The 27,447-nt window shown below is 57.5% G+C and overlaps 2 protein-coding genes across 2 annotated transcripts; both read left to right on the top strand.

Annotated features, from left to right (window-relative positions):
• The first annotated feature begins 617 nt into the window (after positions 1-617).
• CDC42EP4 (CDC42 effector protein 4) lies at positions 618-15,261 on the top strand. Its single transcript, XM_032797260.2, has 2 exons — positions 618-746; positions 12,955-15,261. Exon 2 carries the CDS (start codon positions 13,044-13,046, stop codon positions 14,043-14,045), a length of 1,002 nt encoding a protein of 333 aa, XP_032653151.1. The 5' UTR covers positions 618-746; positions 12,955-13,043; the 3' UTR covers positions 14,046-15,261.
• Positions 15,262-22,417: 7,156 nt separating this feature from the next.
• On the top strand, positions 22,418-26,558 carry CPSF4L (cleavage and polyadenylation specific factor 4 like). The gene is made up of 5 exons (XM_032797270.2): positions 22,418-22,520; positions 23,087-23,137; positions 24,115-24,267; positions 25,513-25,608; positions 26,407-26,558. The coding sequence occupies exons 1-5, from the start codon at positions 22,418-22,420 to the stop codon at positions 26,526-26,528; spliced, it is 525 nt and encodes a 174-aa protein (XP_032653161.2). The 3' UTR covers positions 26,529-26,558.
• Positions 26,559-27,447: the final 889 nt, after the last annotated feature.

Raw genomic sequence — 27,447 nt, 5'->3', positions numbered from 1 at the left:
GGGCCCACATCATGAAGCTAAGTGACCAGGGTTGCTGTATGGTGGGTCTTTGGCTTTCTGCCCTGGGCCCTAGCGAGTCTAATACCAGCCATGCTTGGCAGACCCCCTGAAACCTGCTCCCAGCCCCCTGCTTGAGAACCAGCGTGTTAGTAACAAGTATCAGGGGGTCCCCGTTAGTCTGTACCCCCAAAAACAAGGGGGAGGCCGGTGGCACCTTAAAGACCAACAGATTTATCTGGGCCTAAGCTTTGAGGTGCCACTGGATTCCTGTTTTTTTGGCGTTAGTAACAGTGTCTGCTCTGGGGGGTGCCAGCCCGTTTGCCCCACCCTGCTGCTGGGGAAGCAGTGACTAACTGGCACGTCTGACTGACTCCGTCTGCCCGGTTCTCCCCGCGCTCCACAGCCCTGTGATCATGACTCGGGACACTCCAGCATTGGGCAACCCGGCTCCCCCCTCCCCGCCTGCCACATGGAAGCGAGAGTCGGAGCCATTCAGGGTTTGAATGGAGGAGCCTGGGGCTGCCCCTGTGACGCCGCCTCGCCCCATTGGCCCTGGCCGAGCAATGACATCATCCCCGAAGGAGCTGGAGCTGGAGCTGGAGCGCCGGGCTCTCGGGTTCAATCCGGAGCCGGACCGAGGCTGGAAACTGACATGGGATGGAGAGACTGGAGCGGAGCGCGGAGCACTGAGAGGCGGCGCAGGGGGAACAAAGCCTGACTGGGAGACGGGCAGGGCTTGTGACTAGGTGGGTGCCCACCCTGCACTGCCCCGGCGGGGGATTCCCAGGCTTGGGGGGCGGGCAGGGGGCCGTAGGGACACAAGGAGAGTGGCGCCAGTTTGCGCTGCGGGGACTGGCTGCAGAGGGGTTCGTGCTATGGGACCCACCCTGCCCCGCGGCTCTTTGCTCAGCTGCTATAAGGAAAATGAGATGGGGGGGAGCGGCTGCCTTTTGCTGGTCAGAGGTGTCCCGGGCGAGCTTCCAGGCAGGTTCTGCAGAGCCGGGCTCGCCTTGGGGAGGGCTGGGAGATGGTCCACGGGGGTTCTCCTCGGGAACCCGTGCGGAGTCCGCGCCCCCGTTGTAATGAAAACGACATTGATCCAGCCCCGCCCCCCCCCTCCAAAGTCAACGCTAACAAACTAGCAGCCGCTGTGCTTCCCGGAGCCCGGCCTGCAAAGAGGAGCGACTGCAAACTGGGGGGGCTCTTCTGTTTCTTGTAATGCATCGGCATAGGATGCACGCGTCAGACCCCCCCACCCACCCCGGGAGCCAGAGGCCGTCCGCTGCCGGGTTTTGGCCGTAGCCAGCGGGCGGGGGGATCCGGGAACGCGCGGGGGAGGGCGGGGTTGTTCCAGGTAATTTCCAGAGCTGGACTCTTTTGTCTGGCTCGCCCTGTCTCTTTAAGGCCAGGCGAGCGCCGGGGCCGGGAGATTTACTGCGCTGGTTCTGGCTCGCGGCCGGGCAGGAGCAAAGTGCAGGGGAGCGAGGCGCGGGCGGTGGCCCGGAGTTGCGCGCCCCGGGTGTGCGTGCGCTGGGAGAGGGGCGCGCAGCGCAGCAGAACTTGGCGCCCTGCGAAGCTCGCGCGGAGGAGGCGCCTCCGCGGGGAGAAAAGTAGGTGCCTTGCTGGGGGGCGGCTCAGTAAAACCAGCCCTCGGGCAGGCGGTGGCTGAGACCCAAGCGCTGCGCTTGGGGTGGGGGGCGCTGTTTGTATGGAACCGGGCCCGGGTTTTCGCTGGGGGCAGGCACCGAGATGCGCGCAGCCCGGCCCGGCTGGGTCTTTGTGCGCCCTCTGCCCCGGGATGCCCAGGCGGGGGTGTGGCAGAGACGGGCGGCAGGAAGAGATTTCCTGGGCGAGGAGGAGAGAGAGGTGCCAGGGGCCCCTTGTGGGCTGTGCCAGCCCTGTGCCCAGCCTTGCCAGATCAGCCTTGATTCCGCTTCTCCCGCCTTGTTCTCACTGGGTGCCCGTGGGACAGGGCTGCTCCTTGCTAGGTGCCCGGCCAGCGGGGTGAAATGCGATGGAACAAAGAGCTGCAGGCCCTGGCACACAAAGGCCCTGCTCAGGTCTCTCTTCAGCAGCCCTGCCAAGCTCCAGAGGAGAGAGACAGTGGCTGGGGATTGGGCTGACCTGGGGAGGTGGGCAGCGAGATCGGTTGCTTTCCCTGGCTCCCTGACTCTGGCTAACTTTGTTGCTGGCTCTGGAGTGGCTCTTGCAAAACAAACCTCTGGGCCCGGGGCTTGCTGTGCTTGCACCGTGCAACTGTAACCTCAGACACGGGCTACCTCAGGGCCCGTTGGCACTGGGCTAAACAAGTGTAATGTTAGCGAACGGGCTAACCTCTCCTCGTGTGGATGGGGCAGGCTGGAGGGCTGGCTGTGGTGTCGCCAGGCTTTGCCGTGAGCGGCAAACACACCTTAGAATACATCTGATCTTTGTGGTGCAGGGCGTTTGGCCTCCCCCTCTTAGCCTGGCTTGGCAGCACCCGTTGTGAGCCACCCATTTCTTTAACTGCTCTGGGGCCCGTCGGCTGGGCAGCCCCTAGCCACTGTGAATCATTTAGCTGGCCTCCCTTGGGATGCCAGAAGGGTTTGAAATAGATGTTGGGAGAACACGGCCTTTGCTGTGTCAGTGTCTGGTCTGGCTAGCTACCACTCCGGCCTCCGTCGCCATGGTGCCCGCAGCAGCTCTTAGTTGGTGGGACCCAGCAGCTGGTACAGGGAGGTGGGTTACCAGCTTGCTCCTAGCCTGGGCTTGATTTTTCCACTGCTGTGCCAGGAGTACCATCTCTTACAGCTGTGCAGAGGGTCACACCAATGGCCCATCTAGCCCAGTGTCCTGTCTTCCAACAGCAGCCAGTGCCAGGTGCCCCAGAGGGAATGAACAGAACAGGGAATCATCAAGTGATCTATTTCCCATCGTCCTCTCCCAGCTTCTGGCAAACAGTGGCTAGGGACACGCAAAGCATGGGGCTGGGTCCCTCCCATTGTGGCTAATAGCTATTGAAGGACCTTTCCTCCAAAAGTGTCTGATGTGTTTAAATATGCTCCGGGTGGGTGTAACTGACTAAATAGGGGCCAGGGAACCAAGCCCCATCTCCACCTCACCTGCCTTCTTGGCTTTCTCCTGCTGTGGGAAGCAGGCTTTGACCTCTGCCCCCGTGCATGGGGGTTAGCCTGCCTGGAGCTAGACAGGGAACTCACAGCTCACAGCTCGGCTTGCTTGCCAGCTGAGGGGCCGGGAGCACAGAGCAGTGGCCCCTTGCCATGGAAAGGGAGGTGAGAACGACTGCAAGGGATTCTGGGGAGCATCTCTGCAGGATCCACTGTGAATAACTGAGTGAGGGGCCAGAGTGCAGCAAGGCTGAGAATTGGCTGCAGTTGTTGGTTAAAGGCACCTTAGTGATACCTTGCTCCCTGTGATGTATTGACCCCTTCCAGAATGCTTGGGACTGATGATGTTGGGTTGTGTCTGGCCACAACACAGGGCAACAGGGAGAGAAGGGGGCTAGTTGAAGGTCTCTGCAGCCTATTGTCTTTATCAGAGCTTGGATGGAAACTTCAGGCTGAGCACTCTGAATTCAAAGGGCTGGAGCTGAGCTTCGAGGCTCGGGCTCGTCTCTGGCTTAATGGCTCCATGCCTCTCCAGGGGCCATAGTGAGTGCATCGACTTCCTCTGAACCTGGCGCTCGGCCAACCTACAGAGCGCTCTGGGGCAGGATCTGCTCTGCGCTCCTCAGCTCAGGGCCTTAGCTGCCAGCAGCATGAGAGATGGGAATAAACAGCAGCTTAGCCCCTGCCTGAGTTAGACATAGTCCTCTTCATCCATCAGTCTCCAAGCCCACGTTCTCCCTGTTTGACAGATAGGGAAACTGAGGCAGGGAGAGGGCTGTGACTTGCCCAAGGTCAGCCAGCAAAGGAGGGGTGGAGCTGGGACCTGACCCCAGGTCTCCTGAGTCCCAGTCAAGTGCCCAATCCACTAGGCCATGCTGCAGGCAGCACTCGATCTTTGTTCTCGCTAGCACCAGGCTTTGACTCCAGGTGAGGTCCAGAGTGAAGACGATTCAGTGCCTCACTCTTGGCCCCCAGTCAGAAAGTGTGTGCCTTCACATCAGAGGCTGGCACGGAGCCTGACCTGCCCCCAGCAGAGCCCTCGCCCTGGGATGGTGCTCAGCAAGCAGTGCCCGGGCCATGCTTTATGGGGCGAGCGATTGGCAAACCAGTCCGGGTCTTGATGGAATCCAAGCTGGATTCTCCTTGGGAGCGGAACTGGGGTTTGCCTCCTTTTGGTCACAGCCAATGTCTGTGAAGGGAAGCGATGACCTGCTGTTAGCCAGTACCTGTGAGCTGCATGCCCATTGCTGTCCCAGAGGGAAAGATGCCCTCTGCTAACAGGCTGGAGTGGGGCACTTCTGTAACTCAGGTGAATCCTCTACTGACCCTCCTGACTGTAGGCCACATGACACAGCAGGTTATTGTATCCACTGTGAGAGTCATTTAAAAGGGCTTCAGCTGATGTGAGTGATTTCTGCTGATTGCTGCATTCTGGGTCCATTGTTCTGGGGCGGGTGAGTTGGTTAACCAGTTCTCTGGTGAGATATCTCTGAACTGCCTTCAGTCTCCCAGTACGGAAATTGTCTTGGCTTACCATGGTCTTGAACGGGCTGTGAGAAATCTGGCTGCTCGCTCCTCGCCCACCCACAATATAGGGACACAGGAGCATACTGGCAAGACTGGAGCAGAGCAATGGTCTGTCTAGTCCAGTATCTTATGAAAGACACTGGCCATAATCTGCTATTTCAGAGGAACTTAAGACAGTTAAGGGATAACCTTGCCCCAAGGAATGTTTCCTTCTGACTCCCTCCCTGCACTAATTAGAGGTTGGCTCAAGCCCTGAAGTGTGAGTGTTTATAGCCTTTCCCAAAGTCCTGTTGTCTTTGTTAGTACTTAATGCAGCTCTGGATTTCCTTGTCATCCACAGAACTGCCCAGTCCTTTCGGAAAACCTGCTAAGCACTTCAGGTTGGTGATATCTTGTGGCAGTGAGTTCCACAGGCTAATTCTGTCTCTGTGTGGAAGATGATGCTGGCAAGAGCCAAGATCCCTGTCTCCCTCTGGTCAAACACTCTGGATAGGGATCTAATTTTCTCTGCCTGATATTTTTCACCTGCTTTGCAGTAGGTGCTGCAGATGCTTCTGATAAATGAATTGAAGGTTCAGCATATCGGCTGTTTGGAAGTCTAGTCGGTCAGTCCTACAGCTGTTTCTGCCCTGCCTCCAACAAACTGTCTCCTTTCACCCTTCTGCATGGGTGTCTTCGGGCTTTGCACTGATGGCTAGAGGATGAGCCTCTGTCTTCAGGGCTGGGGCCTGCTTGGCAAAGGATAGTCCGGGATTGCAGCTTCTCTCTGCAGTGAGATCAGATGATTTTGCGACTCTCCACCTGCAGCTGTTCTGTGTTGGTAGCTCTGTGTCTGGAGGTGGTTCTTTGTTTGGGTATTGAGGTCAAGTGTGCGGACAGGCACTGGAAAGGGCTGTGGGGAGGGTGAGCGGAGATTCTTGTTGGATAGCACAGGGCTGATCATCTCTTGGACTGGCTGTTTCCCTCTGCCAGGTTTCAGGTGGGGCTCTCACCACGCTCTAGGGAGTCTGACAGAGGAAGGTGAGTGGGGTAGAACCTCCTGCGATCTCCTAGCTTCAGGGCGCTGCCTTGTGAACCAAAACACGCAGCAAAGCCGGCAGCCTTGGTAGGGATGGCAAAAGAGCCCTGGTGACGGGGCGAGGCAGAGCCAGCGGAAGTTAATGCGTCAGGAAAGCCCTGAGTCAAGGCCCTTGATTGCTATTGACTTCCGGCTTGTCATTCCTGCCTGCCCTCTATGCAGCTCTATGGGGCGGAAGCAAGGTGAGGAACTGAGCAGCAGGGCACAGAGCAGGGGCTGGGATTTCGGAGCTCCTGGGTTCCAATCCTTGCTCTGCTGCAGACTCTGTGACCGATTGTGCTAGGTGCTGTACAGACGTGTTGGCTGAACTGTCTCTCACCCAACACCTCGTGTAGCTGCTGGCACCGGTGTGAAGTGCTGTACGGGTGTGAAAGGCCACAAGGTGCAGGTAATGGAGAATGGATTCGTAAAGAACAGATGGTTCCTGCCCCAAGGAGCTTGTAATCCAAGTCCCTAAACCACCTAGAGCGGCAGTTCTCAGCCACTGATCTGAGGCCCCCTGGGGGCATTTAATCAGGTTTCAGGGGGTTCGTGAAGCAGGATCTGCATGAGACTCACTGAGGCCCAGGGCAGAAAGCCAAAGCCCCTCTGCCCCAAGCCCCACCCCCCAGGGCTGAATCCGAAGCCTGAGCAGTTTAGCTTCATGGGGCCCTCTGTGGTATGGGGCCCTGGGCCATTGCTCTGCTTGTTACCCCCTAACGCCAGCCCTGCAGAAAAACAGGTGTTGTGGCCGTGGAGTTTTTATAGCAAGGGGGTGGGGGGAGAAAAGGGTTGAGAACCCCTGACCTAGAGAGCAAATTTAGCAGGCCTGAGCTAGGGGAGGAAAAGGGGTGTAATTGACTGGTTTCTGCTCCCCTCTGAAATGGGTTTTGGCACTAGGAGCGAGGCCGTGCTCTGGGAGGGCAGTTGGAGGCGCCTGCCCCTGGATGCAGGCTGCTGGCTGCGTCTTTAACTTGGGTTACACTTGCACTTTCTCAGCAGATTATTAGGAGGTGGCTGTTAAGCTTCCCTGGGCCGGTTTTCTGCTTTTGTAAATGCAGCAGCAGGAATGTCACGGGATCATGTCTCCTTCCTTGCTGAATAAGCAGCAGAGAAAGGGGCTCTGTCCCCCACATAGGCAAGCCCAGCACCTCTGCTGCAGCCAGAGCGCTATGGAAGCCTGCAGTAGAGCTCCCTACAGCCTCCCACTCTGTGAAAACATCCTCTCTCCTGCCCCATCTTCCCCCACTGTCTCTAGAGTGAAGCTTGCCAGAGGAGAGAGAAGGCACTACGAATTTGCCCCTTTTCCTGCTAGCTAGGAGGAGGAAGGCAATGGCTTGTTCTGGGCCCCTAGCAGCATGGAGGCTTCTGGAGGAGGGCAAAGCTTTTCAGTAACATCAGTAACACTTGAGTCTCTTGCTGCCTCTTAGCCAAGGCTTTCAAAGTCTCTTGGGAATGCTAAGGAAGCAAACTTGCCCCCATGGTTAGCTGTTAGGGCCAGGTCCCCAGCTGGCCTAAATCAGCAGATTGTCATTGACGTACACCAGCTGGGGAGCTGGCGGGGGGGCGGGGGGGTTTCTGTGTCTCCTATGAAACGGAAGGCCAATAGAAATGAAATCAGGCAAAGGAAAAAGATGGGTGGGCAAGTGTGTAATCCTCTCCCTGCATGCAGCAATGAGCTAGGGCATGAGAACCTGGCAGGGAAACTGATTAGAAACTGACTAGTCGATTTTTCCATTACTTGTAACTCCTTCTGGCAGGAGACAGACCAAAAAAAGCAGGCTTGGTTTTCAATCCAAGGAGAGGTTAGTGACCGATAAGGAAATCGGACACCCCCAGTGAGGGAGGAATTGGTTAGACTTTACCCTGCCTGGGTGGATTAAACCTAGTTTATGAATAGGAAACTGACACCAAAAGGAGGAGAGAGAGAGAGAGAGAAGGGAAGTGCCAGCTTGCACTTCAACCAGCCGCCAACTGTGTGGAACCCAGGAGTCCAGGCTCCCATTGCCTTCCTCAGCCACTAACTGCTCACAGCTCGTGTCCAGTAACAGACTCTGTAGGATTTGAATCTGTGTAGTAGGAACCAACAAACTGAAATCAGAACATGTAGCATCTGCTCAGATACCACGCGCAGCACCTTGAGAGCCTGCTGTTCGAATCTCTGCCCGACCACAAGCCTCCTGTGGCAAGTGACTTAGGGTCTGTCTACACGGTGCCTAAAACCCAGCCGGGAGTCTCAGCCCCGGTTCAGCTGACTGAAAAACAGGGCTCAGAATGGCAGTGTCCATGTTTTGGGTTCAGGTTGCAGCCTGGGCTCTGAACCCCAGCAAGGGAGGAAGGTCTCGGAGCCCAGGCTCCAGCCAGAGCATCTACATTGTTATTTTTAGCCCTGTGGAGTGGGCCCCACAAGCCCAAGTTGGTTGATCCAGGCTCTGAGACTCGCGTGCGGTGTAGACGTTCCCTTTGTCTCAACTCCCTATGTCTGAAGGGAAGATAATACAGAACTGGCCAGTCTCACGAGGGTGGTGCTCTAGGAAGGATTACGGGGCAAGCCCCTGGCCCATGTTACACAGGGTCAGATGAGGAACCTGAGCCTGTGTTGTGAGGCTCGATAGGTTCGTCTGTGTGGTGCTCAGAGGCTGTACCATTGGAGGACACGCAATACCGGAAATGGCCGGTGCATTGATTCCTCTGAACTGCCTGGGAGGGGCAGGCAGTTGGCATGTTCTGTGTAGCTCATTTTCTGTAACCTTTCAAAGGACATTGGAGAGGAGAGGGAGTTGCAGCCTTGCTCAGAAGAGCCCGTGTGCCCAAGTACTTGACGCTGTTATGAGAGATTGTCTAACAGGTTATTGTTTAATTGGGGTAGAACAGTTTGAGCCTTGTATGCTCTCTGAAGCAAGAGCGGTGAGATGGAAGTGATTGCAAAGCAGGAAGTCTGCCCTGCTCCTGCTGAGCAATGGAGGAGCACTTGGGGTGTGTCTGTGGGGATGTCTACGCAGCTATAAAACACCCTCCGCTGGCTTGAGTCAGCGGGTGTTGGATTGCCGTGTAGTTGTACCCTGGATCTGTAGGGGAGAGCAGGGGAACCTGCAGTGCTGCAGGGCGGGCTGAGCCAGGATGCAGGGCAGGGGAGAGTGGGGCCAGCTAGAAAGCTGCAGGGCTGGGGAAGTGGTCATGGAGAAAGGGTCAGAACTTTGCTCCAGCAGGGCAAACGGAGCAGACTTCAGAGGATGCCAGTTGGCTCATGAGCACTCGCTGGCTGCGGCCTGTTGTGGGGCTCTGTCTCTGTAGAGCGTCCCCTTGCCTTGGTCACCAGCAGAAGGGGGCGGGTGAAACCCATTACACAGATGCTGCCTCTATCAGTTAGTCCAGCAGGGTGGGACTCTGACAGCGAGGTCTTGATGCCCCAGCCGTGGGGGCCTCCTGCATTGTGACAGCATCTCCCCCGGTCTGGCAGATGTCGGCACCTTGGAGCGCTTTGCTGGTGGAGCAGCTGGGTCCAAATCTGGACTGTCCATAGAAACCTGTAAGAGTGAGAGACTCTGATCCCTATTCGCTGCCACAGGACAGGCATGTGGAGTGCAGCTGCTGGAGTCTCTGCCTCTCTCGGGGCCAAGCGAGGCAGGACAGTCTGGGGAACGTTTCCCACCCTCCAAAGCCCAGTGCAATCTCTGAGCGGGGCCTCCAGCTTGTCTGGAAGTGGCAGTAAAACAAATGTAAGAGGAGCAGGAATGGTGCTCGCTGTGGCCCATGGAACAGCTGACTCTGTCAGCGCGCAGTGCCCATGCCATGTGGGGAAGGCTAACCGTGACCCTGGGCTAAGATTTCTGGATGTCTCACCAGAGCAAGTGCAGGGAGAACAGGCTTCTGAGGACCATCCAAGCACAGGCCAGTTCTTGTATATCCTGTTATTCAGTGCATGGAGAACAGGTGTTGGATTGAAAGCCCTGAAGATTATTATTCCTACCACAGATGCAGCAACTGAAATCACAGTTCCTGGGTACTGCACAAGTGAGAGACTGTCCAGATCCCAAGGAGCTTTTCCGGTTGTCCATTTAGACACGGCTTTGCTGCTGTCCTTCTAGACAACGGATTGGAGACAGACTGTCTCATATTTTCCCTGTTTCCTAGGCATGGAGGGAGGCCTAGAGAGGTGAAGTGACTTGCCCAAGGTACACAGGGAGTCAGTGGCAGTGTCAGGAATTGAACCCACTCATTCCCGCCTGGTGCCTGAACCACAAGAGCATGTTTCTGGTTGGTGAAGTTCTCCAGCACAGCACAGGGAGTGGCTCCCTTCCCAGTGGAAATTGAAGCAGAACAGAGGGACATGGGCTGCCTCACACATGTGCATGTGTGCATCTCCCTTTCTCTCTGATGCCCAAAACTGCTCCCTCTGCTGATGCAGGCACTCCCCACAGAAGCCTCATCACTAACCCCTCTCCGGAAAGTCCCGGCTCCCCGGCCAAGGAATCGCCTCAGGCCCCTGGGATATGCTTAAACAGTCCCTGGGCAGGATGACTCAGGCAGTGATGGGGCAGGGAGGAGAACTGTGCAGTCTGCCCCCATCTACAGTTCTGCCAGTCCTGGCTGCCTCGCACACAGAGACCAGGGCAGAACGTTGCCTGAGCCCCTGTGTTCCCAGCCAACCACCGCCACCAGCATCTGCCTAGATAATCTGGCTGTGAGGACGCAGCAGAGTGCAGGGGAGCTGGCATGGAGCCATGTCACTGCTGGGGGGGTTAGGTCTCTCACTAGGGCTGTGGAAGCAGGCGCAGGCCTACGCGGAGCTGGCTCTGCCCCGGGGGATCCCCCTTCCACCAACGCTGGCTGCTAGGCTGCTCTGCCTCTGAGAGCCAAGGAATCCAGTGCATGCGGCCAAATGCAGTGGGATGGGGGAGGGCGGCGGATGGAAGCCCACTCAGCTGAGAGCCTGAGCCAGGATAGCTCCCCCGCCTGGAGGAGACACCACAGATGCCGGAGCAGCTCAGACAGTCTCTGCCCCACTCTGCATGGCTCATCATGCTGAAAACCCCGGCCTGGGTGCAGCGGGTGGTGATTGGCCTGTCACTGACTGCCCAGCTCCTTCAGTGGCTCTAGGGACCCCTGGGGTTGGGTGGAAAGGAAACGTGTCCATTGTCCCTTGCTACCAAGGCACCTGGGGAGATAGGGCCCGGATCATGCTGCTCTCAGCCCCTGTGAACCAGCAGGGGAGCTCTGGCCTCCTGTGGGGGCCATCTTCTCTCCTGGAACACTGCAAACGCTGCTCCACCCTCGTTCTGCTTTCCAGCCTCCGCACGTGTGGCGGCTGCAGCTAGCCCAGGACTGAGAATCTCGGGCCAGGTCTGCACCAGTCTCTGCTGGGAACGCTCCTGCCACGGCAGCTCTGCCAGGGGAAGCCTTGGCTGGCGGGGCTTAGAGCAAACCTAGATGCTGGGGGTTAAATCCTGTCTGCACTAAGCGCTCTGCCTGGTGGAGCTGAACCTGTGCTGCAGTGGGGAGACATGCCTGTGCCAGTCAGCCTCTGTTCCTGAGCAGTCTCCTTCCCAGCCAGAGCCGTGCCAGTCAGCCTCTGTTCCTGAGCAGTCTCCTTCCCAGCCAGAGCCCGCTCCGTGTATAGGAAGGGGGGTTCTGGGCTAGCTCCCAGCTCGCTGGGGGAGCAGGGATGGAGAAGGCTAAGAACCGTGTTCTGGATAATTCCTATTCAATGTGATGGCTGCACACGGCGCTCCAGCCCTGGTGTGACAAGCCCCAGGACAGCAGCGTAGGGAGCTGGAGGGATCCTTCCTACCAATTCTCCTTGGGTCCCAGAAACTCTGAGCCTCTTTCCCTTCGATTGAAGGCAGCTGCCTTTCTCCTAGCTGCATGGCGCAGCCCTGAGCCCGTGGGGCCTCTCCGCATTTTCCAGCCCTCCTCGCGCGCTTCCTGCCGTCTGTTTCCAATTCCTCCTGGCGTCCGCTCCTCCCCGCTCACTTTACGTGAGAAAAATCCAAAGCATTTTCTCCATGTGGCTTCGAACAAAGCCGCCACCTTGCCATCCGCCCTTGGTAAGAGGCGCGGGGCCGCAGTGGGGTGAACCGTCCTGTCCCTCCAGACGGGCCAGTTCTGTGGAGCACACCAGGCTCTTGTTTCTGACTTTCTCAAAACCCCTCCTTGGGTTCACTGCCTCAGTTTCTCAGGTGCTCATGTTTCTTTCCGGTGCGGGGCAAAGATTGTTTCCACACGGCGGCTGAATGTTAATTGCCTCTAGCTCCAGGTAGCTGTGACTTTCCTGTATTGTGGGAGGCCTCTCTAGTGCCATGGGGTGCAGCATGACTGTCTTTCATCCCACCCTGAATAATTCTGATGGAAATTTTACTCAGATCCGAGCGCCCTCAGTGAACTAACAGAGGCAGGGAGCTCACTGCTCTGGGGTGTGGCGTAGCGGCTTCTCAGCAGACCACATCGGTACATGGCCGTTTAGCACAGGAAAGAGAGACAAACCCTGTATCCAAGTGACGGTGCAGGGCAGGGGCTGAGAATGAGCTGGAACGTGATTAACGGCAGCTGATGCCAGCTCCAACACCGGGAGAATCTGCCAGGCTGGAAAACTGGCTGGGAAAACCCATTCCGCTGACACCCCTGCTCCATGGGGCAGGGACAGTGTCTCCAAAGCAGTGCCTGCTGCTGGTGGCCCAGCTGACCTGCCCTGGATTCCTTACCCAGGCAGCGCTGTCTGCAGAATCAGCTGCTTGGGGCTAACTTTGTTAGTGGGTGCAATTCTCCCTCCCATACCCACTCAGTCTCTGTCCTCCGACAGCGGCCGCTATTAAAGAGAGTGAGATGGGAAGGAAGGAGGCCTGGTGGCACGGGCTGCAGTCTGAACTGAGCCAGGCCCCCCTGTATCAGTCAAGGGGAGATTCTGGCGGTAGGGGAAGGCCTGTCTGCAGGGAGGGGGTGGGGTAGAGACTCTCGAATTCACTGTTGCAGGGGCTGAGCTGAGCCGCTGGCTGCCAGCGCATTTCAACAGCAAATGCACATTTCCCAGCCCCTGGGGGCTGAGAAGGAAATGGGGCTGGGGGCTGGCTGTACAAGGGAGAAGCCACTCTGGGTTAGGGGGGTAGGGGGAAGTACTCTGTAAGGCCGCCAGCGCTTTGTGGTGCAGGGAGTGGGACACGGTAGCTGGGGCTCTCCCCGCTGACTGTATGGTGCTGGTGAGGTGGCGTGAGCTGCTGTCTGGCTCCCCCAGCCTAACCCACGTCCTCTCTTCTCTCCATGCGCTAGGTGAGTGCTGCTGGGGAGGACAGCAAGACCTCGCCGCCCAGCCTGGCCCCCAGGGAAGTTCTCGCTGCTCGGTCCCCCTTGCTGGGACAATGCCGATCCTGAAGCAGCTAGTCTCCAACTCTGCCCACTCCAAGCGGCGCTCACGGGCAGATCTGACAGCTGAGATGATCAGCGCCCCGCTGGGTGACTTCCGCCACACCATGCACGTGGGCAGAGCGGGGGACGCCTTCGGGGACACCTCCTTCCTCAACAGCAAGGCCGGCGAGCCGGAGTCTCCTGAGGAGCTGGGCTCCTCCAAACCCGGCCTGCTGTCCCGTAAGTTCCGCAGCAGCAAGAGGTCACAGTCGGTGACGCGTGGCGACCGGCGGGACATGCTAGGCTCCCTGAGGGACTCGGCCATCTTCGTGAAGAACGCCGTTTCCCTGCCTCAGCTCACCGAGAAGGAGGGAGACAAAAGCACCGGGAAGCTGCCCAAGAGCCTTTCCTCGAGCCCTGTCAAGAAGGCACCGGAGCAGGTGGTCACCCCAGAGGAAAAGCCACGTCCCAACGGCGCAGCCGCCCGCCCTCAGAGTCCCGGCCTGGACGAGCATGACTTTGGGGACCTGACGGATCTGCCTGTCGTGGTGCCCAAGAGCAGCTATGGCATGAAACACGCCGAGTCCATCATGTCCTTCCACATCGACCTGGGGCCCTCCATGCTGGGGGACGTCCTGAGCATCATGGACAAAGACCAGTGGGACCAGGATGAAGACTTCAGCGCCATGGTACCTGAGGAGCTCCGAAGGGATGGAGGCCCTACCCGGGTACCTGCAGCCCACCGGCTCAGCCAGGAAGGAAGGCCCCTGCCGGATTCCTTGCTGACGGCACCAGCCTGCCAGGACCAGAGCAGGGCTGTGGGCTCTGCCCGGAGCCAGGTCAACAGGGACAGCAGTTTGGTTTCTAGCTGCACGGTACAGGGGCTGGAGGAGTGCCGCCCATCCCCCGAAAGACAGAGCTACAAGATCCCAGACGGCGCCCAGCCTGGCCCCCCCAAGCAGCACGACAAAGAGTTCTCCTTCGCGGATGAGGAGGACGACGAGATCAGAGTGTAGGAAGGTGGCTGATCTGACGAGGCTGGTGTAAATTTGCGGTAGCTTGAGCACAAGAAGGGATAACCCAAAACTGACAATGTCAGAAGAAATGGCACCGGGAGACACTTAACTCAACTCCTTTCCCTTTCCCCACGGGCTGTGGCCAGATTCCCCTCCGCTCCTCTCTGACGTCCCTCCAGGGACTTGGCGAACCTGTGAAACGGGAAGATAGATGTCATGGGGTTAGTTTTTGCTATTCTGAGGTCACTGTGGGAGAGGGAGAAACTTGGGTTTAAGTCATAATATTACATCGAACAACATCCTCCTGTAAGGCTGCTGATCTCTGCGAGCCGTGGGAGAACAGCAGGAGGGAGAGGGGACGAGCCTGCTCGCCAGGCTGGAGACAATTCCTTTCCCAGAAGAAGACCCCAGGCTGTACTGCAAGGGGGAAACGTACTTTCGCTTCCACTGGACTTTGGATAGTAACTTGATCTACAGGCCACATTGAGCAACACAGAGTCAAGTGACAAGGACAAGGCTTGAAGCCCCAATGCCCTTAGTAATATACATTTCCCCCTTGTGTTTTTATTGGCTTCTGATTTGTGCTGGTGACTCTTTTTAACAGCAGACAAGCGGAATTCCAGTCTGAAAGAACTTGGTTCAAGAGTTTAGACTTCTGCATATTGTAGAGTGAAGTGGCATTGGAAAGCCAGTGGTTTCTAAGCCGGCAGCTGATGGTACTTCTCTTTGGGCAGAGTGCTGGGAGGGCCTGCAGCTCCAGAGGCGGGGGGAGGGATTTTTTTTAACTCTTATATCTTTTTTTTTTTTTTTTTTTTTTTTTTTTTTTCTTTTCTCATCTCAAAGTGTCCTATGTTGCAGCACCTTTGGGCCCACGGGCTCTCTGCAGCCTGCCACAGCTGCTCCTACGCATTGGACTCAGACCTCATCCAACCACCCCTTGAGAAACCCTCTCCTGTCCCTGCAGCAGCATCACATCCCTGGCACTGCGATGCCCAGGCACACACACACACACGCACACGCACCGGTCATGGTACGATGCAGAGCTGTAACAGATGCCGCAGGCAGCAGAGCTGCCTGCAAGCCTGGCGCTCTAGAAGCAGGACCCAATGACTATGGTGCCATTCCCAGGTGTGTGGAAGGTTATGGTGGAAGGAGCTGGAGGTGCCTTCTGGGGAATCCCCTTAACAGGGCTGGGGCAGAGATGTTGGCTGACCCCCCTCCCGTCCCCCCCCCCAGCCTGCCCTCAGCTCCAACCTCACTGTGCCCTTCCTCTGCTGCATGAGCCGATGGGATGCCCTGGGAGGCAGCTGTTGGTGGGCTGAGACCCAGCTGCCCTCTGACAGGAGTGGAACAGAAGAGCAAGGGGAAGGAGGTGAGCCCACATTCCTGGACTTCAAGCTTCGGGGGATAATGTCTGGCTCCTCGGCCGGCCAAGCCGTGGGAGCCAGTCTGCACACGTGAGCACCATGGGTTTAGTGCACTGGCACAGCCTCCTGAAGCCCAGCAGTCTGGGAATGGGCAGCGTGTGCAGGAGACGCAGACTAGCTCTCCTCTTCCTGGTCTCCTCCCAAGGGAGACACCCCCTGGGCAGATGCTCCTGAGCACAAGAGCTGCCGGGGCAGCCTGACTAGGGGTGGGGAAGCATCCTACCTAGGACACGGGGCTGTCAGCACCACGCTGGAGAGATGTGTCCTCGCCCCCTGGGCCCTGCCCTGCCTTCCGCACGTCACAGGTAGCAATAAAACACTAACTTGGACATTTTCTAACTTATTTTCTTTTTAAATGTTGTTTTGGGCTAGATCTCCTTCCCCCCCAGGTTGAAAGCAGCGGCTGGGTGCCCCGAAGCATGGCCCGGCCTTGCCTTGTGACTGGGGCTCTGTCCCATGTGCTGGGAGCTGTACGGTGCAGATGAAGGGAGGAGAAGGTGGGGGTTATGATGTATGTAAGATGCAGAACAGAATTAAACGGTAGTGAAAGCAGTGCCTGGCTCCTCGGGGGTCTTTGATGCTGGCTGGGGGCGTGTTGTGTCTCACACTCAAGAGATTCTTCCCTGTTCTGATTTCTGAGGCTCACCTCTGCTATGCTGGTGACAATGTCTCCTAGCCTGGCCCCTGCCTCCACTTGGCTTAGCGGCAGGGGCTCTCCCCCTGCTCAAGTGGCAGAGACCTAGGGTGACCAGATGTCTCAATTTTATAGGGACAGTCCTGATAGTTAGGTGCCTATTACCCCCACATCCTGTCCCGATTTTTCAGACTTGCTGTCTGGTCACCCTATGGAGACCTCTGGTGCCAACATAAGCTCTGTCTGGAGGGTGGGCAGAGACCGATGGTGAGTAACCAGGAGCTGCTCCCATGCCTACCGGGAATATCCCCAGGGCTGCCCAGCAGATCCACCCGCCCTGCTCAACGCATTGCACCTCCCTCTGCTGGAGTGCAGAGGCCTCTTGTCCTGCGGAGGGTGAAATCCACCAGGCTAATCGCTCCTTCTGGGGTTTTCTCCTCCTCACGGGAGATCAGCCCTACCCAACCGCGCCCTGCCTTGGCCTCTGTCTCAGACTCCCTTCCCTTTCCGTGGGCTTGAAGGGGAAAGGGGCTAGGCAGTGCCGCTAGAGTGGGGCAGGTACGGGGAGGTGGGGGGAGAAATCAGCTGGCTAACAGACGAATGCACTAGGGGGAAGCAAAGACCTGAGCTTGCAGCTGTCAAACTCACCAGTTGGCAACTAGCCAGCAGCCGATGCTCCATGGCACTTCCCTCTGGCATCACCTAGCCTTCCTCTGCCGGGTGCCAGCCTCTGAACCATGGTCTTCCAGGGAGGTGCCCCCTGGCAGCACCACATGGCCTATAGGAGCGTCGAGCGCTGCCTTGTGCCCAGTGATGGGTCCAGGTTGCCTTTTTTTACAAGGGACTTGAGCAGGTCTTGGCACTGCCTGCAGCCAAGTAAGGGTCCCTCTGTCTCTGCGGGGCTCTTCTGATGCCCTCGGAAACTCTTGTTGCCACTGCCCCCTGCCGGGACCTGGCTCCCTTCCACTGTGCCTGGGAACGCTGCCGCTGACAGCTCTCCTGGGCCCAGGGGGGTGCTGTGCTCCTTTGTGCAATGGAGTTGGAGGGGGAGTGCCAAGTCTGGGTGCAGCAAGGGGGCCTGCATTGGGCAGATTGGGGGGAGGGCATGAGGTGCTGGCTCCTGGGGGTTGGGCATGTTCCATCTCCCCCTCCCTGCCAGTCTGAGGCATGAGGCTGCCAAGCAGAACCTGCAGCTGGCAGGGGTGAGGGCTATGGGCTGGGAAAGAAACAGCTTGCAGAGATGCAAGTGCTGCGCGGCAGCTCTCCCTGCCAGTGGCACTCCTGCCCCTCCAGCGTGTCTCTCTCACCTTTCTGATTGTGCTGCCTACCAGCACTTGGCATGTCTGCTGCAACCAGCCCTGCCCTGAGTGCACCTCGTGCTGCATTGTCCAAGCTGCGGGCTGCTCGAGAGCCCCAGATAGAAGCGAAGGGGGAAACTGGCCCAGGGTGGCTTTAGTTACAGACACTGCTTCGCAGGCTCTGGCCTCGTCCCTCCCCGAGGTGCGCTTGGCCTCGGCGCATAAAGAAACTCTTTCAGGGAAGCTGGGCCTATGCACAACACAGCCAGTGTTTGGATGTCAGCTGCTGATTTCATAACCTTCAACCCTGCAAGGCTGTTTATCTGATTCCTGTGCCTCTCCAAGCATGGAGTTCGGACCCTGGCCCCAGCCAAGGAGCAGAGCCCCAGAGCTGGACGCAACCATGGCAGCTGCTCAGACCTGCTCCCCAACAGCCTAAGCTGGAGAGGCTCATGGGTTGAGGTCCACGTGTGGGGTAAATCAGTCTGGCCTCAGCAGACTTGGTCAGGGAAATGGATAAGCTGGTGGTTTTGAGAGACCAGGCAAAGCTAGTGACCTTCACTCTCGGAAGAGCTGGGGCTGGTGCGTTGGGGAAGGGCAGAGAGGAGCAGGCACTGAGCTGGGGGGAGGAGGAAGGACTGCGGCAGGTGCTGACTGAGGTGCCCTACCAGAGCTGGGGGTGGAGTAGCAGAGGACTGTGGGTCAGGACTGAGGGGCATTGGCAAGGCTGATTGGTGTGGGGAGGGACCAGGCCTGAGATGGGGGTGGGGGCCATGGCTGCTCCAGGGGCGCAGCAGGGCCATCAGTCTGTCCCAGTGTAGAAATGCAGCCTGTTCTGTACTAGCGAGCGTCACTATAAAGCAGGAGGGAGGCCAAACCCCAGGGGGTGAGTGTGAAAAGGGGGAGCAGGGTCAGAGGCCTGGACTCAACCCTCCAACCAGCCAGGGCGGGTAAGTGCCTGGGGGAGGGAAATGCACTCAAGCACAATGCAGGATCTATGCAAAAGGCAGCAGCCCATACAATGGGAGCACTGGGCTGGGACATTGGCCTATTGTTCTGGGGAAGAGAGCACAACAGCAACTGGCCCGGGCTCCATGACAGGTTCGTCCTCTGTTGTTTCTTAAAGGCCCAGAATCTCCTTGTACCTCAGCGGGGAGGTTTCATGTTGCCTTGTGTTACACGTCTCCCAGGGGCAGGAGTAGCCAGGAATGTGTTACTTAACGGCTTGTATGAAATGGGACCTTGCTCCTAACCAGCCCGGGCCGCCTTGCTGCCCCAGCGGGAGCGAAGGGAGCTGGAGCAAAGCTTCAGAATCTGGAGCAGCCACCAGGCCAGCCAGGTGGGTGTGGATCCAGGGGGTTGGGTCAAGTCTCTCTATGCTTAGCACCAAGGGGATAGTAGGGACTGAAAAAGGCTGTCTCACCCCAACGAAACTGCCTCCCTGCTCCACACTCCCATCCCAGTCTCCCTTAAATCCCCAGGTGATGCTGCAGTCGTTTCCCCGGAGCTCCGTGCAGGTGAGGAAGCCTTCCTCACCCATAGCTTCCTCCTATGACCTCCAGTCCTGACCCCTTTGCCAGTGGCCCAGCGCCTCTGCCCAGCCTGATGTTCCCCGGCAGGGTGGGGGCTCGGTTCCCTGCCAGAGCTGGACAACAATGGCTTCTAAAACCTCCGCGCAGGGGCAGGCTCGTGGGTTTGTGGGTGCAGTGTCTCCCTCAGCCCTTCTTCAAGGCTGTGTTCACTTTCCAGGAGTTAATGGCCCCAGCACGGCGTAGGGGTGTGCGCAGGTGATCACATCACTCTTGTCACAGATCCACAGGAGCAGGGCTACACCCCTGGCTTTGGAGGATCTGTGTGGAGGACAGTGGTCTCGTGGAGGACCCCCTCAGTGTGCCAGACCCCGCAAGGCCTCTCACTCCTTCAGGCCAGGCCACGTGGCCTCACTGCCTCCCATGGGCCTCCAGCTCTCCTGGTTCGGGCCATGTGAGCTCTGTTTTGCAGAGATGTGGACGTGCTGCAGGGATCAGTGCACCTCACCAAGGGTTTGCAGTGACACTCACGGAGTGGGGTTTATTAGCTGGGGCTTAGGTCAGCACAGAGAACTGAAGGTTAAAGCCTAGCCCCAGCTCGTTGTGGTCAGCCCAGAGCCCAAGTTGGTCGGATTCTTTCGGTCTCAGTCTGACCTCCTTGACGAGATCCCAGGTGAGAGCCCAGACTGCTTCCAGGTGCCAACTCTTACACTCACTGCTAGGTGTTAATGTCCCGGTGGGGGGGCATTGCCATTGTCAGACACTCCACTGATGTGGGGCTGGCCTTGGCCTTTAATGGCCCATCCTGCCTCTAACAGCTAGGCCTGCCCAGAGACCAAACACTGAGTAGCCAACTGAAATATAGGGGAAACTGAGGCACACGTGGGCATCGTAAAACACTTACAAGAAATTCCCACTTCATCCTATGATGGCTGTAAGTGCTACCACCGCTGCATACTGGCGATGTGGCCATCCCAATAACCCCAGAATAGATTTCCTTTGACCCTGTCTCCTGTGCTCTGCCCGCTCTCTGAATGGTGCCACATGTGCCTGGTTCATGCCCATGCTGGTAACAGTTACTCTTCAGAGTGAAGCAAGATCTCAGCCCTTCTGCCCCTGGGCTATAACCGCTGGGCCTGGTCAGCTATCTAAAGTGGGCTTTCCACAGGTGCGGGAGGCCACAACTCTGGCCAAGTCAGTGGGAGCTGTGGTGTGGGGGCAGTGTCTCTGGAAAAGAGGTTCCCAGTGTCTTTATGTAGGGTTCCTACTGGGCCGGGCCGGGGGATCTATTCCCCTGGGGACCATGTTGTCTGGCTTTGAGTGCTCTAGGAAGCAGGCTCTGCTCCTCCCAATCCATCTCACGGAGAGGCACCACTTGCAACATCAGGGCCCAGGTTCCCAGGCAAAGCAGGCCGTGCATTTCTGAAGTGAATGTCCCCCTTTGTCCTCCTGCCGCAAGGCCACCCGGCTTGCTCTGTCTCCTCCTGTAGCTTAATGAGGCTCTCACTGCAGGCGGGATCAGGACAGGGGAACCCATCTGTTCTGCCCTCCGTTCTTGTGGCTAGACCCCCCCCGGAGCTGCCGCATTTTCTTGAGCCCAAGCACAGGAAGCCGGATGCCCCTTGCTTTAGTGGGGGTGGAGCAGGAGCAGCACGGAGCCGCTGGGGAAGGCGCCCACCACGTGACCCCCTTCAAACATCAAGCGGCCTCCCGCTATCGTTCTGACGCCTGTCACCTTCATTGGCCCATTGGAGAGCACCTGCTTGCCTCACGCTGACAGGGCAGAATGCGCACCACGGCTGGCTGAGCAGGCAGCGGCGAGGGCCCTGTGCTTAGCTCCGGAGGGGGAGAGGGAGGCGCTGGCATGAGCGCACGGCGCAGCCATGCCCGGTGCCAGCAGGAGTGCAGGGAATATGGTAGTGGAGCCTGAGATGCCCACATGACTGAAAGCCTCCTCTGTCAGGGGCATTGTGAGAGGGTTAATACCCATGCCAGCACCTCATTGGTCATTCAGCCACTCGTTTGGCACAGGACAAAGTGGGAGCAAGTGCCACATGGCATAGACCATGGCTCTCGGGCTCCGTGCAGAAGAGGAGACATGGGCAAGGCTGGCATCGGGCTGGGGAGACTCCAGTACCTCCACCCCTGCCTAGAGCTGACAGCTGGATTCTGCCTCTGGCCTTGGTACTGCTTGGAGGATGCTCATATTAGCGAGGTCATGCCCAGGTCTGCTCAGAAGCCGGGCACAAGATCCCCAGGGCTCAGCAGCACTTGAGCTGGGTCTAGCCAGGCTGCACCGTGAAGCCCTCAATACACACAGTGCTGGGTGGCATGTCTCTGCCCTCCTGAGATTTGGGGAAGCGGAGGCAGCTGTGCCACCTTGCAGCTTGGGTACTTGGGGGCACAGTAATGACACAGGTTCATGGCACTTTGATAAGTGCCAGTAGGTCGGGGCCATCTTTTAGTGGAGTGTATGTACAGCACCGTGCGCAGCAGGGCGTGGGCCACGACTGCAGCTCCTGGGCTCGTCGCTGATCCAAATAATAAATAATACAAGTTCTGGCTAGATGGGAGTGTTTGGCCGTCAGCTTTTATAACGCATGCAAGAAGCAGAGGTGGCTCTGACCTACAAGTTCGGCACCAGATCCAGGTTCAGGGGGGTTCCGTACCAAGTCACCAGCTCACCACAAAAGCTGCTCTCAGGTGATGCGATAGAAACGAGGTGGGACTGGACCTGGACCCAGACCCCGGCGACTCCCCAGACAGGCTCTACAGGCACTGCCCTCTGAGAGGATCTAGCAGCCAAGCCCTTACCCAGCGACCGAGCTTGGGAATCTCTTAATGCCCCACAGCTAAGCTCTGTGCAGCACGGAGCCCTGGCAGTGAAAGAGTTAATGCAAAGCGCTCAGGGGGACCTGCGGTTTCTTGTGGGAGATGCTGGCCAGCTGGTCTCCAGGCATAGCCAGGGCTGGAGGCTAAGGCAGTGAAAGCAGATGGCTGGGCAGAGAGCGATGGGGAGGGGGGGCTTAATACAGCAGGGCTGCTTGGGGCCGGGGGATGATTTCCCTACCGCTGAGGCTCAGCCCCTTTCAATCACAGCTGCAAATTGAGACCAGATGCTGGGAGTTGCTGTCTCCAAACTGTGGCCTCCTTCACCAGTCCCCTGTGCTTGCTGCCGGAGAAGGGGCTGCAGATTCCTGGGGGCTCAGCCCGGTTTCCTAGCTGGCTCAGAGAAGAGGAGTGCTGGGGAGGAAGGCTGCAGAGGGGTTGCAGCACCTAGGCTGTTAACTCTGAGCAAGCAGCAGGAAGGAGGGAAAGAGCGGATATGGGAGGGAGGGAATTTGTAGCTGGCCCCTTCTTCAAGCCCATTCCTCAGCTGGGGCTCTTCAGCCAGCCTGAGGCAGAGGGGGAAGGCTGGTCTGACTCCACTCTGGGCCCGGGGCTTGGCTGGGGGTATCTCCCAAGTCCTGCTGGCTGGGAGGAGATGCAGGAACTCATTGCTGGGGTGGAGAAGCTTGTGTTTGATTTAGAGCGGGATGTGGAGCACCAGCGAGGGGCCCTGCTCCTGCCCTTCCCAGGCATGGACAGTAAGTTGGGGTGGGACCTGCTGCTTCCCAGCTGTGGGACCTGATAGCCCAACCCCACCCCCAGTTCCTGCCCCAGCTCTGTGTTCATGCTCCCAGTTTCCTGGAACATCTCTCTCTCCTCCAGCCAGCCCCACTTTGCTAGGCCCAGAGAGGGCTCTGGCTCGCTATGCAGAGTGGCTTAGTAGGATTTGCCCAGCCTGGGGCTGGTGAGGGGCTCAGGGAAGAGCGCTGGCATTGGCAGGGCTGTGGGGGGGACGAGGGTTGCATGGGGTGTGGGGAGCAGAGAGAGGTGCCCCCTGACATCCAGCCTCTGTGTGGGTAGTGACACTAGCAGTGACCGGCACCCAGGAACCATTGTGATGGGCCCACCCCAAGATCCCAGAGAGACTCGAATGGGGATAGATGGAAGGGGAAGAGTTCCCCATCCTAGTTGATGTGTTTGGCCCAGCCCAGGGGGTTTCATCTCTGCAGAGCAGCAGGCGATGCCTGGGATCATGGTGACCTGCGGGTGGTTACGAATGGGTGAAAACATGCCCCCCCCCCCATAACTGCATCTCCCCTTCCAGAGTCAGGGGCGTCCGTGTGTGAGTTCTTCCTCCGAGGACTGTGTGCAAAGGGTAAGTAATGGGAGCCCGGGAGCATCCATCCAGGGAGAGCAGGGATGCTGTTATTTTGGGGATTGGTAGCCTGACAGGAGCCTTTCCTCTCCAGATCCCCACACAGATTCCAGTACCAGCCCCTGGGGCTTGCCCCCTGCTCAAGGGCCAGCATTCCGGGGGTTGACGGAACTCAGCCTGACTGCCAGTGGTCAAGTGCCATCACCATGAAAACAGCCATCACACCTGGAATTAGCTGGCCCCTTGCCAGTCATCTTGGCAGCGATGGCCCAGAGTAAATGGGCTGCTTGGAGCCAGACACGGCCTCTCCCTGGCCTAGAGGGGCCCCTCCAGACTTGGGTTGGTGCTGACAGAGCGCACAGGCAGGACAGTCCCTCTTCACGGGTGCTGAGGAGGAGGAAGGGAGCAGTTGGCCTTGTGACCAAAGCACTGGCTGCTGCTCCAGAGGCCTGGGTTCTGTTTGTCACTCCTGTTCTCTGGGCCTGTCCTCCCCCGACCCCATCTGTACCATGGGGCTAGTGCCCTTCCCTGGCCTCCTGGGGATGCTGGGAGGATGCCCAGGTACCACTGATGAGGTGGTACAGAAGCCCATAGGCAGGGAGTTCTATGCATCAGAGAACTGAGCTCAGCGGAGTGATTCCTGGGCTCCCACCAGAGCCTTGTGCCCCACCCCTGGGAGCATCTCTCTATCCTGTGTCTGGCGATGCCAGCGAAGTTGGCAAAACGCTGCTAAGAACAGGATTCTCATGCTGTCAGCTGTGAGAGCGACAGCCCTGGCTACTCGCTGCTGGGATGCCGGAGTGGGCTGGGGGATCCTCTCCCAAGGAGGCTCGTAGCACCAGGCTTCGGAGGGGAATATAGTCTGGCGGCCACGCCCCTGCCCTGGGAGCAGGATAGGGTGACTCTGCGGTAGGTGTGGGGAGTGGGTTCTTCTGGGCAAGGCAGGGACCAAGGTCTCTTCTCTGCTCTGCGTCCAGGCCTGATGTGTCCTTTCCGGCACATTAGTGGGGAGAAGACAGTGGTGTGTAAGCACTGGCTGCGGGGGCTGTGCAAGAGGGGAGATCTGTGCGAGTTCTTGCACGAGTACGACATGGCCAAGATGCCAGAGTGCTATTTCTACTCCAAGTTCGGTAGGTGCTGGGAGCTGGGCAGGGGCCTGGCATTTTCGGGGCAGGATTAGGAGAGCTCTAGCAGGCGAGGGGGTGCAGCTACTGGCAGATGTTCAGATGCTCCAGATTCCATCTGAGCCAGTTCTTGTCCTGTGTGGAGCCCACGTTAGCTCTGCCAGTACGGGTGGGGAACTGCCCTGGCGAAGGCACATTCCGATCCTGGCTGACCTTACTGAGTGCTCACCCACCCCAATGCCCAGTTCGCTTGCAGGGCAATGCCCTATTTCTAGCTATGCTTGAGAACAGTAAGCTAGTACCGCCTGCAGTCTGTGAGGAGAACTGCCCTCTGGACTCCTTGCTTGTCTCTGCTGGGGAGCCAGCCCCCCAGCCCCTGTTCTGCAGCGGGTTCCCATTTCGCCAGGAGATATGGGAATTCCCTGCCAGCCACACCCTGCCTGAGCCAGCTACTTCCAACGCAGCAGAGCCAGTCCCTTGGCGAGGGGCGTTTCTCAGCCAGGCATTTAATGTTAATGTCGGCTATGTGGGCCAGGTTTAGGGGGCTTGGCCCTGATGTCAATGCACCCGTGTGTGTGGAGGCCCCTCTAGCAGAGTGAAGTACTGCACCTGGCCTGTTCTTGTTCAGGGTGAGAGCTCCAGAAAGCCCCATGGGCATCTAGCAGTGCTGGCAGGTGGAGTGGGTGGGAGCGTGCTAGCCAGAGCCCCCACGTGGGATGGGCACAGAGGCTGGAGGCACGGTGTGAGCGACTGGCAGGCTGGGGGGCTAATGGAAACCCAGAGAAGGAGGGAAGTGTTCTAAGCATCAGGTAGGGAGCCCACCCCACCCCCTGGGTTACCTCAAGTTTGACCCTGTGTCAGTGCTGACTTGACTCTTCATGCTTTTGCTGGGGGGCGGGAAGGAGGGTGTCTCTGGCTTGGGACTTTAAGGACCAAAGCCCTGTTTGCTTTGTGTGAACACGTGCCTGTTTTCCCAAGAGCTGAGACCAAAAACGTCCTCTCCCCTTCTTGTTGTGCAGCATGGTCTGAGGTAGCGGGGGGCTGCGTTCCAGCCCAGAGGTGGCTGACTCTCAGTGGCGCTGTGTGCACAGCACTGAAGAACTTTGGGGCTGTATCAACTGCTGTTGTTATGGTACTTTGCAAGGGAGGAGTGCCTGAAGGGGTGGGAGAGCTTTGCCTACCCTCACCTAGAGACGCAGGCGTATAACAGGGTTCTTAAAAATCTTTCCTCTCCATAAATATTCTCTCTAGGTGAGTGCAGCAATAGAGAGTGCCCCTTCCTGCACATTGATCCCGCATCCAGAATTAAAGACTGTCCCTGGTACGACAGAGGGTTCTGCAAACAGGGTGAATACCTTGCGCTCGGTAACTAAGTGTATGGGACCATTGCCTATGGATTTGAGCCGGGAGCCCAAGTGGCAGGACTCCTGGGTTCTATTCCTGGCTCTGTCACGGATAATGAGGTGCTGAGCACCATTTTTTGTGCCTCAGTTTGCCCAGCTGTAAAATGAGCTTAATACTTTCCTGGCAGTATTCTGGGCTTATTGACTGCCCTTCAAGGGCTTTGAGATCCTCCAATGATAGACGCTATAGAAGAACAAAGAGTTAATTAGATAATTCAGCAACGAATGGTTGTTAATGAAGCTTAATTAAACATTCTGCAGCAAGCATCTGACTAACAGGAGCTAGAGATGGAAAAGGGTGTGTGTGTAACCAGACCCCCTGCTCTCAAAAAATGCAAGAACGTTGGACATCATCTGTGTCTAAGCAAAGACCTCTGTCCTTCTGTATTCACCTTTGGCCGCTTCCCACCACTAGCTGAAGTTCAGCTGTCCCCTGTGGAGACCTAGTTGGTGCATGGCTGCTAACACAGTGGTGTGCCCCTGTCAATGGCATGTGTGATGCCCATTCAGTTGGCATGCATCCTAGTTGGGATTCTAGGCACTGAGGGCAAAACTGGGGAGATGGGCTGCAAAGAAATGAGTCCACAAACTCCCCACGAGGAGGAGGGACACCTAGTCAATCAGACTCTCCATTCTCTGATCCCAGGAAGGTGCCCACCACTGACCCAGCCCCATTTGTAGCCACGGATCATGTTCAGTGCTGACTGAAATCTCTCCCTCTTTGGGTGTGCGTATGTGGCAGGTCCTCTGTGTAAATACAAACACACCAGAAGGGTGATGTGTGTCAACTACTTAGCTGGCTTCTGCCCGGAAGGACCCAAATGCAAATTCATGCAGTACGTATCTGGAGGGGTAGGAGAGTAGATGCACCCTTGGCAAGGCCTTGAGGGGGGTCTCTGGCAGCTCTGTCTCTGACTGTGAGATGGACGAGATGACCTCCAGCCAGGGGAGTGACCTTCCTCTCTGCAAAGCAACTTGATTTGTGGGGTCCTAAAACTTGGTTATTCCTTTCCACGCGCCCCTGGCCGATTATGTTCTGTGGCCACGGTGCCCTCTACTGGACAGGGCAAGTGACTGCAGAAAGGAGCATGCGCCCTAGAAATATAGCTTCTGGGAACGCCGAGCCTGTGCGGCTGGCATCCTTTCTGCCCCTCGCCTCCCGCCAGCATTCGCCCCCTCTGAAGCTGGTTGAGAGTCAAACCCAGGTCTGCACAACGCATCCTGGCCAAGCCCAGCAGAGCTGCATGTGGCAGAGGTTTGCATAGCACCTGCCAGCCCTGCGCCAGCCTTTATCAAATTTATTGCTTGATATGACTAGAAAGTGCCAGTTTTCAACTAGAGACCTCTGTCAACCCTACCCCTTGACCCTGAGACAGTCTCTTCCCTTGCAGTTACGGGTTGGATCGATTAGTATATCAAAGGAGCTAACTGCTTTTCTTTTCCTTCTGCACCTCCAATAGCCCCAAGGCAGACCTGATGCTGTGTAACTCGGATCTCTCCCAGGTAAGGCATGGAAAGGCACCGAAATGCTCTTCTCCCAAGGAGAGCCGGGTGGACGTTTTTGTTTTTCCCCAGCAACTGGCTTGTTCACCCCCAAAACCCTGTTTCTGTCGACCAGAAACCATTCACAGATTCATGTCAAGTTCCCTGAAAAGTTTGGGCTGAACCAAAAAAAATAAAAAAAATAAAAATGTTTCAGTAAGGGTGTAACTGAACCCAAATTTGTCACTTAAATGCTGGGAATTTTTGCAGAAGCTCAAGGACTAGATTCACAAAACACTCG

Source organism: Chelonoidis abingdonii, chromosome 13 (assembly GCF_003597395.2).
Source record: "Chelonoidis abingdonii isolate Lonesome George chromosome 13, CheloAbing_2.0, whole genome shotgun sequence".
Lineage (NCBI taxonomy): Eukaryota > Metazoa > Chordata > Testudines > Testudinidae > Chelonoidis > Chelonoidis abingdonii.
The sequence above is the reverse complement of the archived record's forward strand: the minus strand, read 5'-3'. Positions and strand labels throughout refer to the sequence as shown.

Coding starts and splice junctions, on each gene's coding strand:
- CDC42EP4 (XM_032797260.2), top strand. CDS start 13,044: ATGCCGATCCTGAAGCAGCTAGTCTCCAACTCTGCCCACTCCAAGCGG.
- CPSF4L (XM_032797270.2), top strand. CDS start 22,418: ATGCAGGAACTCATTGCTGGGGTGGAGAAGCTTGTGTTTGATTTAGAG. Junction 22,521..23,086: donor GCCCTTCCCAGGCATGGACA/GTAAGTTGGGGT, acceptor CTCCCCTTCCAG/AGTCAGGGGCGTCCGTGTGT. Junction 24,268..25,512: donor CTATTTCTACTCCAAGTTCG/GTAGGTGCTGGG, acceptor TATTCTCTCTAG/GTGAGTGCAGCAATAGAGAG.